The sequence below is a fragment of the Ambystoma mexicanum genome, chromosome 11 (genome assembly GCF_040938575.1).
Source record: "Ambystoma mexicanum isolate Mex_15411 chromosome 11, UKY_AmexF1_1, whole genome shotgun sequence".
NCBI classification, from domain to species: domain Eukaryota; kingdom Metazoa; phylum Chordata; class Amphibia; order Caudata; family Ambystomatidae; genus Ambystoma; species Ambystoma mexicanum.
Genome location: NC_090934.1, coordinates 188823448 through 188840057, shown reverse-complemented (window position 1 = coordinate 188840057; position 16610 = coordinate 188823448). Strand labels below are relative to the sequence as shown.

The 16610-nt window shown below is 41.1% G+C and overlaps 1 protein-coding gene across 1 annotated transcript; it reads left to right on the top strand.

Moving 5' to 3' along the window:
• The first annotated feature begins 466 nt into the window (after positions 1–466).
• Positions 467–16358, top strand: LOC138504952 (uromodulin-like). The gene is made up of 3 exons (XM_069625336.1): positions 467–552; positions 5346–5428; positions 14536–16358. The coding sequence occupies exons 1-3, from the start codon at positions 467–469 to the stop codon at positions 15264–15266; spliced, it is 900 nt and encodes a 299-aa protein (XP_069481437.1). The 3' UTR covers positions 15267–16358.
• Positions 16359–16610: the final 252 nt, after the last annotated feature.

Below are 16610 nucleotides of genomic sequence, written 5' to 3'. Positions count from 1 at the left end.
GATCTGGTCCCAGTATCTTACTATTTCAAACATTAAGGATGGACTTGCTGTGGCTGGATTTATCAAAGCTTTAGATTTATACGCCCCGCTGTTATGATTATGCTTGCTATGACTATGCCTGACTCTATGAAATTTCTCTTTATTCTCTGCAGGTTTATTTTCTATCTTAGAATTTTGTAAATTTTAAATTTTATTGTCGGTATAATTTTAATGCTGCAGTGTATTTTTGCACTGAACTCTTTAAATTTAAATTTAAATTTGTCCCTTATTCTCTGGAAATCTTAACTGGAAATTGGATCTATGTTTTAACGCTTGTTTGTATAGTTGAAATTTAAATGTAATGAATGTTTTTCTACTTTTTAAAGACAATTTTTTTGTAAAGGTTTCTTGTAAACCATATACAATAAAATACAAAAAAAAAAAATATGTGTTAGATTCTGCTATGTGGGTTGCGGAAACTGGAATGATGGAGGAGGACATTAGCAATGTAAAGGAGATTCAGGCTGAAGCCATGAAGGAAGAGATTGAGTTTTGGGATTCTGGACCTACAGGGTTGGATAATGAGGGTTGTTGGGTGGACCATGAGAAAAAGAGGTGTATGCTGCCCAACGCATATGTAACAGCTGTAGTTACTATGGCACATTGGCCAGCCCTCGTCAGTGTAAAGTGTATATGTAAACACTTAGACCCAGCATGGTACAATGACAACATTCCCAAAATTGCAGAACGATTAGTTCAGAACTGTACGATTTGTCTATTGCACACCATTTGGTAAGGGAACACCAGCACCTAAAAGGTAGTTCTGGACCTCCGTCTCTGCCATTTGAAGCGATTCATTTTGACTTCATCGAGATGGATCGATGCCAAAACTACAAATATATGTTAGTAGTGATATGCACCTTCAGTAAATTGGTTGAAGCTTTCCTTTTGAGAGATAACACTGCTATATCCACTGCAAAAGTAATGTTGAAAGAGTATTTCCCTAGATTTGGGTTACCAAGAGTAATTTGGTCTGATAATGGACCACACTTTATAGCGGCTATCATACTACAGGTATGCAAGATGCTACAAATTGATAAACAATTTCATTCCGCAAGGCATCCTCAAAGGGCCGGTTTGGTGCAACGTCATAATGGAATCCTTAAGAACAAACTAGCAAAGGTGTGTGCACATAGTAAACTGAAATGGCCTGATGCCTTACCGTTAGCATTACAGTCTATGAGAACAACGGCTCAGACAAGAACGGGACTTTCTCCGTACGAGATTGTTATGGGGAAAGCTGCTCATATATGGAATGCACCTTAGCCTATAAAACTGTCAGAGATAGAGTATCCGTTATTAACTGATTATTGTGACCAATTGACTCAAAACCTGCGTTTGATTCACCAACAGTTCGCGCAGCTTTGCCTGAGAAATACGAAGGACCTGGTCATCGCATTCGACCTGAGGACTTTGTGCTAATTAAGGACTTCGAGAGGAAGTCCTGTCTTGCAGCTTATTGGAAAGGACCTTATCAGATGCTGCTGGCTACTCAGATGGCTTTCTGAGTTGAGGGCAAGAAGCACTCGATCCATGCGACGTGCCTGAAATGAGTGCCCTTGCCTTTACCTTATGAGACGTGGGTTAAGGTGTTAAACGGGAAATCATATTGTGCCTCCTTTCTAATATATATTATCCTAAGCCCAGTCGCTCTTGCGAAGAAAACCGTGTTTCAAAAGTTCCGATTTTGGATCGACTTTGCTGACATTTTAGGATCATCCGTCATTTTGATTTCTGTTTAAATGTAATTCTGTGTTCTGAAATGGTGGACTGTGTTTCCAACTTGTAACCGAGCCTTCCCGACCGTTGCACCTAGTTAATGTTTAGACTGTTCGTGGGCCGAATGTTTAGACTGGGTAAAGAGACCTTGTCCTAGCCTGACTTGTGGTCTTAGGATTGTCTGCACCAATAAGCCTGACCCACGAACATACATCGAAAACAATGTAATGCAAATATCGAACGTGGACCCTGGCTGAACTGCATTGTGAAGGGATATGTGCTAAGGCTTACTGCTAAATCCTGGAATACACTGTTTCCATTGTAACTTGTTTGAATGTAAACCAAAGATAATCCGTGTGCATATTGTTGTATAAGCCATAAGTGAACTCGGCACAAACTCTAGACCACTGATTATTAACTTTCAGAGGGGCTGGAAATTATTACTGAAATTGTATAAATGAACGAATGTCCAGATGTCCAGTACCTCTCACTTTTCACACTGAAGGGCTGGTATTCGCTGTGATGTACTGAGGGCCAGATAGCTATCTGATTTGTTCTTAGTAAACTGCGCAGTATTAAAGATCTGTGAATCTTTAAAAGCCAGTGTTTGGTGTATTTCCTTTTGTGGTACTCAGGCTCGATATCTCCTCTTGCTTTTACAGAGGAGGGGTTGATGATCCCGAAACCAAGTGTATGCCTTTGAATGAGGCCACCCATTCTGATCCTGAACATAATTTTGAACCTAAACAACTTGGTAATTCATCACTTTCTTCAGATTCCGATCCCTTGTTCAGAGACCACTCTGTACCTGGAGTAACGGGGTACAGTCTTCGACCACAGAAATAGTTAGGGAATTACATTTTTGTAGACTAGGAAAGTGTAGTATGTATACTGCACCCACAGGAAACCAACAACTTTCCCTCCAGTCCCCCTAAAGACAGTTCAAAGAGTTCCAGACGGTGGAAGGGTAAGAAGAAGACTACAAGTAAGATCGACCACGTAGTCAGGTGCCACCTACGGATGAACTTATAAAGCCTGTTTCAGTGAGGCTTCCCAACTGACAAAGAAAACTATGGCTATATTTGGGGCACATAGAAACGAGGACATGGAAAGCATTGCCAGTGGAAAGCCATATCTAGAGGGCTATGGTCCACGAGGGAGATGTTAATAATTGCAATTGTAGTATGTGTTGTAATCACATTGATACCTGTATTATGGTACTTGGAGAGTTCACATCCGCTTAGTATAATACTGCCTACTGTCAGCATCACTTTGTCTACTCTCTATGTACACTCACACACTCTTCGACCACTTGATCTCAAACACATAGAAGGATATCATAATAATACACTCATACAGATAATGAATGCCACTCATGCTTTTTTTAACAAAACTAACTGATGGGTATGTTCTCACCTACCACAAAATGGCAAGAAGGGTCTAAGATGGTACATCTATCCACTCCCACTATCAACTTCTTTCTATGCCTCGTTTAGAGCTCTATTTATTTGGGAAATGGAACGATTGTGCCACTAGTAACTTTGCTGGAACTAACATCAATGAATTCGACCGACTAGTTCTGTTACCTCTAGGGTGTTTTGTCTTTGCGTATAAATGTATTACCAATACTGCCTCCACTAAAATCTCTGATAAGAATGCTAGACCCTACCAATCCATGATCTAATTTAGAATGTCGCCAGTAGGAAACAGGGAAGCAATTCCTCCATCCTATACCATTAATCATGAACCTAACACAGTTCCATTCTGTCTGCAGAAAGAAGGTTCCTGGTATATGGGCACATGTGATAAATGTGTGAACACTGCAGTCTTGGTAAATGAGAATAGGCCCCTACACATTGGGGCATCCATTTATTTTGTCTGTGGTAAGGAAGCTTATGCATGGTTGCCTAAAGATTGGAAAGGCACTTGTTATCTGGGGATATTATTGCCAGGAGTTTATGTCACATCCACAGCAGACATAATGAAGCATCGCCCTAGGAGGGGATTAGATGATGATACCCCCCTCCAGGTATTGGGAGATGTCGCAAAAGACATGGTACCTTTTTGGGGCCAAATCATAAACTCACAAGATATTAAGAGATTGGCTAGAGTGTTAGAACACACTATCAATGAACTAACTGACATGTTGTACAACATGACATTAAAAACAGATTGACTAGGTTAGTAGCTCTTCAGAATAGGATGGTTTTAGACGTCATGTTAGCCGAACGTGGTGGTGTATGTAAAATGGTTGGGGTCTGCATGTTGCGTGTACTTACCTGACTCCTACCTTATTGTGTTTCAAGCAATTAAAAGGTTACATATACTGAGCTGTGAAAGGGATTGGGACATTGAAACATGGGCTTGGAACATGCTGAGAACTTGGGGTTGGAAAATATTGTATGCACTCATTATTATCATTGGGGCAATTTTGTTCTGGTTCTGCTGCATACAATGCTTGCCTGTTCTAGGTTCTGCACTGGTCCACATCTTTCTGTGATAATGACTAATGCATGACTAATGCCTTGATCATGCAAGATGTTGCTATCAAACAGTTTATGGCTATCAATGTATATGACAGTGACAACTCTGGTTGTTCTGATGACGATGATACATGGTCACATAATACTAGCAATGTGTTGGCTTAGGCCATAAGGAGGGTTTGTAAACATGCATCCATTTTGCGTTGTGTTATATTGGCCTGATGTAGCTGGTGACAGAACTGGAGCCGTTAGCAGAGCAGGTACTAGCATCACCTTTGTAATCAAATCCTTAAAGTATCCATTCTTGGGGTCTGAATGCATAAGATTTTGAAGGTTCACAGATAATCTATCTTACGGTGCTGTCTACTACAGTGGAGCAAAGATGATGGACACTGAGTCTGGAAATTCACCAGGCTGCCAAAAAGGTCATGCCAGGTGTGGGCCATAGTAATGCAGAAGGTATTGTTGTGGAAGAATACCCATAGACTATTCCAATGGAATGGTAAACAGTTTTATTAACAATAGCAAAGCCACAGGACAGTAACAAACCAAAGGCAGTACAAAACCTTGCTTAACAATCTCGAACTCCTCCAGGTGTGGGCTATTAATCAACAGAGCACACATACTGTTACGCTCACCTGGTCTCTGTGGAGGCGTTGGGGCCGGTTGCAGCCCTCCCTGAACTGGAATCACCCCCTTCAGGCCTCTCCCTCAGTAGAAAAGCTGTGAGCGGTGGTACATGGTGATACTGCTCCTGCGTGGAGATAAGAGTGTGTGAGTGCACCAATCTGTGATTGTTGTACCTCTCAAACCCTTCTCCTCAAAGTACGGTTTCTGTGAGCATACGCCGGCCCATTAAGCTCACCTGTGAATTATGGAAGGTAAGCTCTCCGTCCTGCTACTTCTGGCAGGGGCGCGTTGAATGGGATCTAGTTCCTCCACTGATCCCTGATAAGGATTAGTCAAGTCCAGCTGCAACTATGCTTCTCCTTATGATTGGTAAGTGTCTCTTGAGCTCTTGTGATTCTGTTTGTTCTGTTTAATGTCTTTATATGTTGCTCCTTATGCCCACAATAATGTCTCTCTTCTGTTTACTTCCCTTAGATGGAAATGCGGCCTCAATGCAGCTAAGAGACTCGAGATGCAGCTGGAAAGTAGGTTGAAGCTACCGCAACATTCAACAGCAGGTAAGTGATGGTTTAAGGAAAAGTGCGAAGTATGGTGAAGCGCGACCTTAAACTGACTGTGTTTTTCGATGTCTAACCTTGTCTTCTGTTTTTCCTTGCAGGCGCTGCCGTCGACGCTGGAGCATGTCGTGCTGTGGTGCCAAAGTTAAATTTTTTGCATTCCGGAAAGTGCAAAGATGAATGCTCGGTTCGCCGAAGAGATGTACAGGTAAGAACAGCTTCCCCCAATTGGTAAGTATGCTGGCAGGAAGCAGGATGTCCAGGAGGCAGGGTCTTCAAAGGTAAGCAGGTCTGACCTCAGGTGACGGTGAGCGTTATGCTGCTGGTAAGTGCAGAATAACGCAAAGCGCCTGTCTTGAGGATCGGGGCAGCTTATATAGCTGTGAATCCATTAGCAGCCACACCCAAGAAAACACTTGGTGCTGCTTAATGGATGGAATGTTCAGCGATAATGCATCTGAAGTGCTTAATCGATGGAATGTTCAAGGGTAATGCATCTGAAGTGATTAATGGATGGAATGTTCAAGGTTAATACATCCAAAGTGTTTAATGGATGGAATGTCCAAGGTTAATGCATCTGAAGTGCTTAATGGATGGAATGTTCAAGATTAATGCATCTGAAGTGCTGTGTCCATAATAAAAAAGCTTTTTGGTGTTAAATGGATGTTCTTGTTTACTTTTGTTCATGAGCCTGGCGCCAAAGGCGCCAGGACAGTGTCCACCCAGGTCTCCTGTGCATGCGACCCCTGCATGCCTGTGCCCCTGATTTCATGACCATGACACATACCTTTCAATGGAAAGGGAGGAGTAGATATGACAAGTTCTCTTACAGAAACAAAGCGTCAAGTGGAAAGACAGTGTCTCAGCCTACAAGTGCAAGGCAGAGGCTGCGTTCCCACATATGCACAATACAACCAGGAATGATTTCTAATGATACATTACTTCATACAAGGTAAGCTACGACTACATTTCTCACATGGTTCAAGTAGGCAAGTTGCTAACTATATGATAGCTTCTGTGTACTAAATCCGCCTTGCCTAGAAAAGCGGCAGCCTAAAACACACATGTGGAGGTGAGCACTGGTATACACTGGACAATCAATCTGTCAAAGTTTTAAGACATGCACAATGGAACATAGGGCTCACCTCACAATGGCAATAAGTCACTTGTTAAAAATGGCATTATGCATTAGCAGCACAGCATTATAATGCAGCCGCGGTTAGTTCATTCAAATTTTCGAATCCCTGGCTTTCCGCCACAATTCCCTCCTATGAGAATTTCACTCCAATCAGGGGCATCATTTGGGGGTCACAACTGCAACCCCTGGCAACCTCCATGTGACTCATGGCACTGCCTCTGCGACCCGTGTGGGGAGGCTCTGATTTCAAATCAAAATAATTTCTTTTTGAAGTCATTCTAACTTCAAAAAGACATTATTTCTGTTATGGTTTTCTGTAACAGAAATAATTTCTTTTTGAAGTCAGTCAGAATGACTTCAAAAAGAAATAATTTCATTTTGAAATCCAAGCCCTAGAGGACATGGATGGCTCTGGCTTCTGTGTTTTGCTGCGCATGACAGTAATAATCAGAATTGGTTCTTTGCGTGCGTGCTGGAGCATGGGAGCCAGACTCATGCCTCTAGAGGAGGAGCAATAGATTCTGGAAGGTAAGGAAATTATTTTTTTTAAATGTAAAAGTGAATGTGTGTGAGCGTGTGTGTAGGTGTGTATTATGTAATGTACATGTGTGCATATATCATTTAATGCATGTGAATGAGTGCCTGGTGTTTGGGTGGCTGAGTGTGCTTGTGTGAGTGAATGGTGAACGGGTGCATGTGTAAATGAGCAAGTGGTGTGTGCAAGTGTGTGCTTGCGTTAAATACCTGGAGTACTTACCAGTACTCTTTATTATTACTCACAGACCCACTCTTCCTCATCCCAGTACTTGTCTATGAAGCACCTTGCCTCATACATAAGTACTGGGATGAGGAAGAGGGATGTTGAGGTTATACTGGGCAGAGGAAACTATACAAAGTGTCCTCACTGTCTGCGCTTACTCTTGATATTAGGTTGTGACCAACATAAAGAAATGAAATCAACAACTTAAAGTATCATGCCCTGGAATTAACCAGCATTTATATCTTCATATTTTATGTGCCCTGTGAAGCTAATTCCAAATTTGTTTTGGTTCAGAAACTGCATGAAGGAGTTAAACTGAACTAGATTCCCAGACCAAATTGCGAAAAAACGTCATCAATATATTTTTTCCAAGTTATAATGTATTGGCTAAATGGATTGTTATGAAAGATATGAAGATCTTCAAAGTAAGCCATAAAAAGATTTGCTAAGGCGGGGGCATACTTAGCCCCCATAGCAATACCTTAGGTTTGTGAGTAATAGTTACCATCAAAGATAAACTGATTATGTTGGAGGGTGAATTCAAGAAAGCTCTTGAGCATTTGTACATGTATGGCGTGTGATGCCGAAAAGGTCCTGAAGGAATAGTCAATTGGTTCTAGAGCCAATGTATGCTGAATGGGGTTTATAGTCATAATGTCGACAACAAAAATGTCGACAGTCAAAAAGTCGAAAAAAAAATGTCGAAAAAAAAATGTCGACTTTTTTTTTCAATGCATTTTTTTTTCGAAATGGGGGGGTTCCCCCCCAGCCCCCCTTTTTTTTTTTTTTTTTATTTTTCCCTTTTTTTTTACTCCCGAACCCCTAAAATAAATATATAATTAAAAAAAACGAAAGTCGACATTTTTTTTTTCGACATTATTTTGTCGACATTTTTGTCTGTCGACATTTTTTTTTCGACATTATGACTCCCCACCGCTGAATGGATGTATAAAGAGCAGTTACATTTAGAGTGACAAGAAAGTAATGTGATTGCCATATAGAATCACTTAAGATTTGTAAAATGTGAGTCGTGTCCTTGAGGTAAGCTAGTATCTCTGATACTATGTATTTGATACTTGAATCTATATATTCCGCTAGGCTTTCAGTGGCCCCTCCTTGGCTGGTCATGATCGGTCTGACCGTTGGTAAGTGTGTGAAAGGTTTATGCACCTTTGGCAGAAAGTATAAAGTTGGCATCAAAGGACTGGGGTTCATGAGAAAGGCTTGTTCATCATCAGTCAGTAATCCTAGGTTATACCAGTAATGTATCAATATTTCTAGTTCTTTAACAGTCTGGGCAGTCGGGTCACTGGTTAGTTTTTGGTAGCAACCTGGTGTAAAAAGAAGTTCTTGAGCCATACTAATATAGTCTGATGTGTTCAGAATTACAATATTACCTCCTTTATATGCCTCTTTATTAACAATATAGCTGTCTTCAGACAGATCCTTGAGGGCTAGGCGTTCCAATTTGGTAAGGTTGTTATTCCTACTATTGTCACCTCTATGTTGACCATCTATATGTTTATGAATTTCCTTTGTAATTGACCTATAGAAAATTTCAATGGCATTGTCTCCTGTTATTGGTGGTAGGAATTTAGATCTATTTTTGTGTTCAATGATATCCATGTTCCGTTGGTGGACTCCTAATTCTTTTTGAATATCAGATAGGGTTACACATTTAACTCTATACTTGGCAGAGGAGTTGATTTTGGGGGTTGGAGAGGAGAGTGGGAGGGAGATTGGACATGTGTGAAGGGTGGGACAGGAGAGGTGTGCACTAATCCATAAAGTAAGCATGATAAGGATTACTACTTTCCTAGACTGGCATTTGGTGCAGCCAGTATAGCATTTTCCTGCTGTATAATTGCATATTTCTTTGGCATATATAATGAAGTGTAATCATCATAAGTGTTTTTACATGGCTAGACTAGCATTTTGGTGCAGCTAGTCTAGCAATTTCTTACTGTGGCTTGATATTGTGTACTGGGCATCTCGGATAAAGACATCATGATAAGTGTAATTACCTGGCTAGACTGGCATTTGGGTGCAGCCAGTCTAGCCTTTCCTTACTGTGGTATATTTTCTGGGTGACTATGATAAAGTAAGCATGATAGGTGTTATTGCATGGTTAAACTTGCATTGTGGTGCATCCCATCTATATAGGTCTTGCTGTGGCATGGAATATTTTACTGTGCATCATCTTGGCTACAGGAAACATGATTAATATAATTATGTGTCTAGCCCGCATTGTGCAGCCTGTTCTGACATGTTTTCTTATTATAGTATTGCATTTTTAATAGCAAAGCAGTAAGATAGTTCAACGGGTTGAGCGTTCGCTGCTGAAATCTATTTGTGTTCTACAGGTTGCTGGTTTGAATCCCAGCAAGGCCAACTCAGCTTTCATTCTTCTGAGGTTGATAAATGAGTACAGACTTCAGTTAGAATGATAATTGTATTTAAATATGTGCGATGTATAATGCTTTTTTTGTGTGAGCACTATATAAATAACAAATATGCTATGATCAAAGCATTAATGCTCCTGTATATTGTTGGTGACTTGCATTCATTTGATTTTTCGATACTGTAATACCGCAGCAAGTAGAGGCTCTACTTATCATATAATGACAATACCTGACATTTAGCTATAAGTGTCATAATATGGAAGTAACTGGCCATACAATCCTGAAGTGCCATATATATGGCAGTGCCTCAGCCTACGTTGATTCCATTGGGTTTAAACCCTATCGGACCAGGAGGATAGCTCAGGGGCAAGGCGTTTGTCTTGAAAGCAAAACAACTCATAGCAACACAAGTTTGAATCCCGGTTTCGTGCTTAGAAACTGGTGTCCGCGCTATTAAGCGCATTATAAAAGAACAATTATAATTATAATAACCCTATCATATCATAACCCCATCCATGGCATATGAAGGAAGCACCCTTTTTAAAGTGTGGTTGGTATCTAAAATATTCTTGTCTGCTTTAGTAGGTACCCAGTGATATTGTCGACGAAAAAACTATTTTGGTGAATAAAGAGGGTAATAAATGTTGGTTTGAGGTGTGAATGTCGAATTGCAGGTATACATGTCGTATTACAGGTATAAGTCTTATTTGGAAAACACTTTTAATTAGAATTTAGCTAAAAATAGTATAACGGGGAGGGAGAAATAGAGTCTTCGGGGTAGGAGAAGCAAGAGGGTTTAGGAGGTATCCCCCTGTTAAAAGGTGTTTGTGAAGCAAGTGTAGGTAGAATACATTTTGGGTTAGGAAAATGACATCGAAATAAAACCTGGATTTAAATTATTGAAAGGCCCAGTAGATGGCAATCTGAGACTATAGATCCTAACTGCATGTAGATATTAGGCTCAATGAAAAAGCTAGCTTGATTATTTTGTGAAAGTTGTTCAAGTTTTGTTAAATAAGCATGTCCGTGTTCTCCCAGCATTAAAATCACATATCGCTTTAGTACACATTGTTTTAATACCTATTTGATATTTTAAAAATGTTACATTTATGTACTTTTTTTTTTACACCGGCAAGCCAGTTCTGAGGGGAGAATATTGCTGGCCGGTCTGGATTGGGAGATAGAAAGAACATTGAATGAGTGTGTCGAATGGCGGGGAAGGGGGAGATTGCCCGCGCACAACCGTTAATTAAGGTAGATATCCCAAAGAAGGTATGGGATGAATTGAGCATGGATGTGCTGGGCCCTGTGTACATGGGAAGTGGATATGGAAAATATGCAACCCATTTAGGAGTGTCTTGGTGGCCAGGTGTGAAATTTGAATAGAGTGGCATTGGTGAAGAGGAGAATTTATTTGATCGAAGGAGGGTGTGTTATGATGGATTTCCATATGTGCTAAGAAACACGTGACATAGATTCCTACACTATCCTGAAGGCCCAGCCAGAGTGACGCTAGCACTGACCAAGTGTCCCTACTTTGCTTTACAACCAAACCCAGATCTGAAAGGGAAAAAAGTATAGGCAGCAGCTTGGCAGAAGACCTCATTAACAATATTCTTGTTACCGCCACTATGCAGTTTGTTAGGCCTCCTTCGGTGTTTGGGGGTTAGTCGATGGTAAAGCCACAGAATTACCACCAAAATCTGTTACCATCACTGTCACTCAGACCGTGGATTTACTATGGGATTCTGAGTGCTGTAAATTTCTCATGTTGGGGGATTTTGGTAGATTTACCGCTGGCAGAATTACAGTGTAGTACATGCGCTGACTTTTGGCAGCAAAGTGCCTGATCCACTTCAATTCCTCCACTTCACCACTAAACCCACTATACAGTGGTGCAGTGATGTGGTGGTAATGGAATTGCCACTGTTTTACCGTACCTTTGACCTGCACCACAGTACTTGTAATGAGGCCCATTCTCTTTAAACAAATCAATCTTATAAGAAATAAAGTTTCAAAGGCAGCATTATACCCTTCGTCTTTTGACCATTCTAATTAATCAGGCCTCCATCAGCACCAATAGTTCCTGCATCATGAGGACAGCATTGGTTGGTGAACCAATAGAGTCTGCCTTTTGGGTTGGCAACCTGAGTTCTTTCTCTGTTGGGATCGTGATTGAGTTTCCAAAACCCCATTCAATACGTCTTTTTGTTTCATTTAATTAAACCAATAAAGGGTTTCTTGCTTTCAGTGCATTTTATTATTTTAATGTTATTGTATTTTCCAGTACTTTCAAAAAGAACTCTGATTCAAAGACAACTGTTTTTTGTAGTGTGCACAAAAGGTTGCTTCTATTGCTGCATGCATGACGCAGTGAAGTCACATGCCACTGTATTTGAAACAAATATTTTCTGCACAACAAACCATTACTGTTATTATAACTTCTCATGGGCCAATAGATTCTCTATATCTTCATTGACTTTGGGAAGTCTACACATCTGCTTCACTGTAGGTTTTAGAAAAGACTGGTCTTTTGATTTATTTTCTGCCCTTTCTCTAAAACGGCTGTAAAAACAGCTTTTAGAAGCCAGACATTGCTCATACCTATGGTGAAGCCATCTTTTGGTTGTTAGAAGTTAAAAGAAAAGCGTACAAAGCATGAGATCTGCATTTGAGAGGATTGAGTAGATCGCACCACTGATGGAGGGTTTGGATGGGAAAGGAGCAAGTTCATTCTTACCAGAGGGATAGTACGGGGACTGGAGAACTAAAAGGCTAAAGAAAACCATTAGAGGCACCCTTTCCTAAAGATAAGCTGTTCCGTGAGCCTCACAATCTTAACACTAGATGTGTTTGGCACACATCGTCTATCATGGCATGCTCCTGCAGGCCCCTTTCATTGTAGCCACTTCTCCAGTCCTCTTCCGGCAATGACTAGAGAAAATGGAGAGCAAAACAAAATACAAGTAGGCATGAACATTGTGTTTTTTTCCTGTATCCACCAAAAAGCAAACATTTGGTCTTAGTTGTATTTTATCAGTTATATATTAAATCTGGAAAGCTTATTACACATTGGCGCACCCTGATTTTTCAGCTGGGTGTTGCTGGCGTGATCCATCCTGTTGGCAGAGGAACGTCATGCCTCTATCACTTAACATAAGCTTGCTTTGTATGTTGGCTTTTTGGGTGGTGGATCTCAGCAGCATTCCAGCGATCATCTAGACATAATAGTACAGAGGAGACACACATTTAGAGTCCCAAATTGGCACTCAACAATGGTACATGAAATGCTTTTCTGTAGAGTTCTTCGTCATAGGATATGCTTTGTTGTGAAAACATAACTGTTAGGACTTCTCACCAGCAACACCCAAAACACCTGGTCAATGGTCAGGCGAGTCCCAACTTTACATCTATCTGCTTTGCTAAATTGTGTTTGGTCTCTGTGGATCACTATAATACTCTGTTTCTCTGCTCCTTGGGCCTTTTGCCTTGCCCACTCCACTTTGCTACACCATGCCATATGATCTGTGTTTTTTAGGACCAACTAGGTGCTCATCTATGTGAAGGTCCTCAGACTCCTCCATCCTAGGTTTTGAAATCTGTCTATAGACAAAGACTTCCCCCAGGTTCCAGGCCGTGCTGGGTCACCACTGGCCAGATGTGGTCACCCTGCTCACTCCTCAACCTCCTCTTTTTGGATGCATTATACATTGTTACAAAGGATCTTGGGTACTACTATCTTCCCTTGCTTTCTGTTGGTTAGGCCAGTACATGGCTCTGCAACCATTGGCCCTGCAGAGGTTTTGGACGACCCGCCCATCAGCCCTAGCCAGTACAGTCAATGGTGAGGGATCACTGGAGTCGTAGTAAAAATCGAATTGATATGTGTCTACCTGCCAAGAGGCACTACTCATTTAAACCCACCCTGAGCACAAGACAAACCTAGCACAGCATGCCCCAGCAGTCACAGAAACATGTACTCTAAGATACCTAATTGTGTTATTGTATTTAATCTCCCCATCCAGAACTGAGATTATGATCCCTTGTGGAAATGCTTCACCAGGAGTGAGTCCCAGTCCCCCTCTCCCCTACCACCCAAGATTTTGAGTGGCTAATACAACTGTGGACTAATCTGTGGTACTTGGGAGCGGTGTCCAGTCAAAGGATCTAAAACAAAAGGATCGAATACAATAGGGTCGAGTCAATAGGACTGAAAAAAAATGCCTTTTTTTAAATGTATGTTTTTTTTGGGTTTCCGTATAGGAACAAAAAAGTGTTTTTACACCAAAAACAGGGGTTCGGTGGCGGGCCCCCCCAAAAAAAATCAACAAAAAAAATCGACCTTTTTGTTTTCAGTCCTTTTGATTCGACCCTATTGCATTTCGATCCTTTTGATTCGATCCTTTGACCTATAACCCTTAGGAGCACTTTAGATCTGATCCTCAGGTGACACATCTGTGCATACGTCTGAGTGGTTGACTCCTCACTTTCGATGGAATTTCTTATGGGGGGGCAAACTCTCACAAACGGTCACTCCTTTCTCTGCATGCAGACGGTTGCATCATGTCATGGTTGCATGTTAAACTCTTCAGGTTATCAAACACCTACACAATTATCTCTGTTTTTGCACAAGGCCTTGTAGCAGATTTTGCAAATGCTGTGCTATCTTCATTGTATGTGTTGGGGTGGTCTATTATGAAACTAATAGAAATGAATGAGGGAATCAGAAGGGGAAATCTTACATGGGGAGGGTAGCATATGAGTATTTTCAGATTCCAATGTAACATTTCTGTGTTCTTTTCTACAGATGCAAGAGCCTGCAGTGATTGTGACTCAGATGCCATCTGTCAGCCAAAGTGGAACTATGTGAGGTGCGGGTGCAAGGCAGGCTTCACTGGAAATGGATTCCAGTGCACCAAGACTTCTGACTGCCTAGACATAGGGTGCTGTCCCCCAGGATACACCTGGCATAACCAGAAGGGAAATGAGCGTTGCGTTGATGTGGATGAATGCTTAGAGCCCTCACTGAACAAGTGCACCCCTCCTTCAACCTGTTCAAATGTGGGGGGCAATCACGTCTGTGTGGAAGACCGCTCCATACCATGCAATATCACCCCTTGCAATGGGGATGTGGACTGTCTCAGTGTTAATGGTGAGATGCAGTGCGCGGACCCTTGCTCAAATTACCAAGAATTAAATGGGACAGGACGAATGTCCAACATCAGCTCCGACGGCAGGTTCCAAAGCGACAATGCTCTCTATGGATGGTTCCGCTACACTGGTGGTGCTGGAGTGAAAATGAAAGAAGGTTGTATAGGGGGCTTAAAGTGTGGCTCTGCCGAGCCCTTCACGCTGGCAGCGGGTCACCCAGCTTTGGGAGCCGGGATATTGAATGTGCCCATCCAGATAAATTTGTTGTCTGGTGCCTGCACTTCTTTTGGGTACATCCCCGTCAAAGCCTGTATCGGGAACTTCTATGTGTACAAGTTTTTAGGATCACTAAAGTCTGAAGTGTTCTGCACAGACTGGACCGGCTGATTTTTTAGCAGACCTTCTCTAACCATTATTTGCATCAGTGAATGACTGCGATGGGACTTGAACGAGATCAAAGATCGTCTAGATTTAAGGAGGAGAAACGCAGACCACTTCACAAACAGAAACAAAGAAGGAATTTGGAAAGTAGTGTTGCTGTTTGTTTTGTTTAACTGCTTGTTGTATATCATTCAACTTTTATATGTTCTTCTATTCAGAGACATTGCCATACAGGCAAATGGAATTCAATAATTTCCTGTCTCATTTTTGGGGTGTTATCTGGTAACCAGTGGTAGAAAATCAGACAAATTTACATTTTGAAATCGATTTTTTTAAAAAAGGTGTTCTTTGCATTTGGCATATTACCAGAGCAGCAATAATTATAAGTTGTATTAGATGTAATACAGTTTAAGTGTGCAACCCCAACTCACCCCAAAACATGAAGAAAGATAAGTAAATCAAGCCCAATTTTAAAACTCCAGTCTAATCCACCTAGCAAGCTATATAGTTATCCATCGCAACAACCACACCATATAGCAGTCTCTCTAGTCACTTGCCAACAAAAGGTACATTGCAAGAACAGGAGAACCAAATTGACTAGAGGTTCAGGGAAATGTTTAAATGAATACAATTCTGGGACGATCTATCCATCACCACTACATGAGCTAAAGATAAGTGTCCAAGAGAAGTTGACCTCAGTAGATAAGAACACACTTTTAGCTTACCCTTTGCTTTCCATAGAAGTCTGAAAAGGTTGCCATATTTCTGAAAACCTTTGAAATTGTTCTCTGTTTAGGGCTGTCATTTTCCCCATACCTTCTCCCACCACATAGATGTCATTGGTGCCTGTGGCTGTATAACTTCTCCATAATTGTTATCCATGCTGCCACCAGATCGATGTTGGTATGGTACTAGGACTACAAGTGGGTCGTCTATCAATGTTCTATGTGTGATTTGCTTCGAGAAAGGATCCCCTACCAGGATAATTTAATGTTAAAACAATGTTACCATATACAGAACGTGTTCCCATCATTGCCACATTCCCTCCAGCCCTCCTGCAATAACAATGGAAACATCTTGTGAAGCTTTTTGGGGGTCAAGTACAGTACTTCTCATTGATATTTGAAATATCAGCAGACCCACAATTCTATATGGTTTGATGTGTTTTTAATCCTAACACACACACGTGTAAGATTCAAATAACAATAAGGTGCCCTTTTGGATAACACATGTTTCTGCACAACAAGTGCCTTTTTGAAATCAGGGCCAATTTTGTCAGCTTTAACATAAAACAAAAAAACAGAAATATATATATATATATATATATATATATATATATATCAATTCATC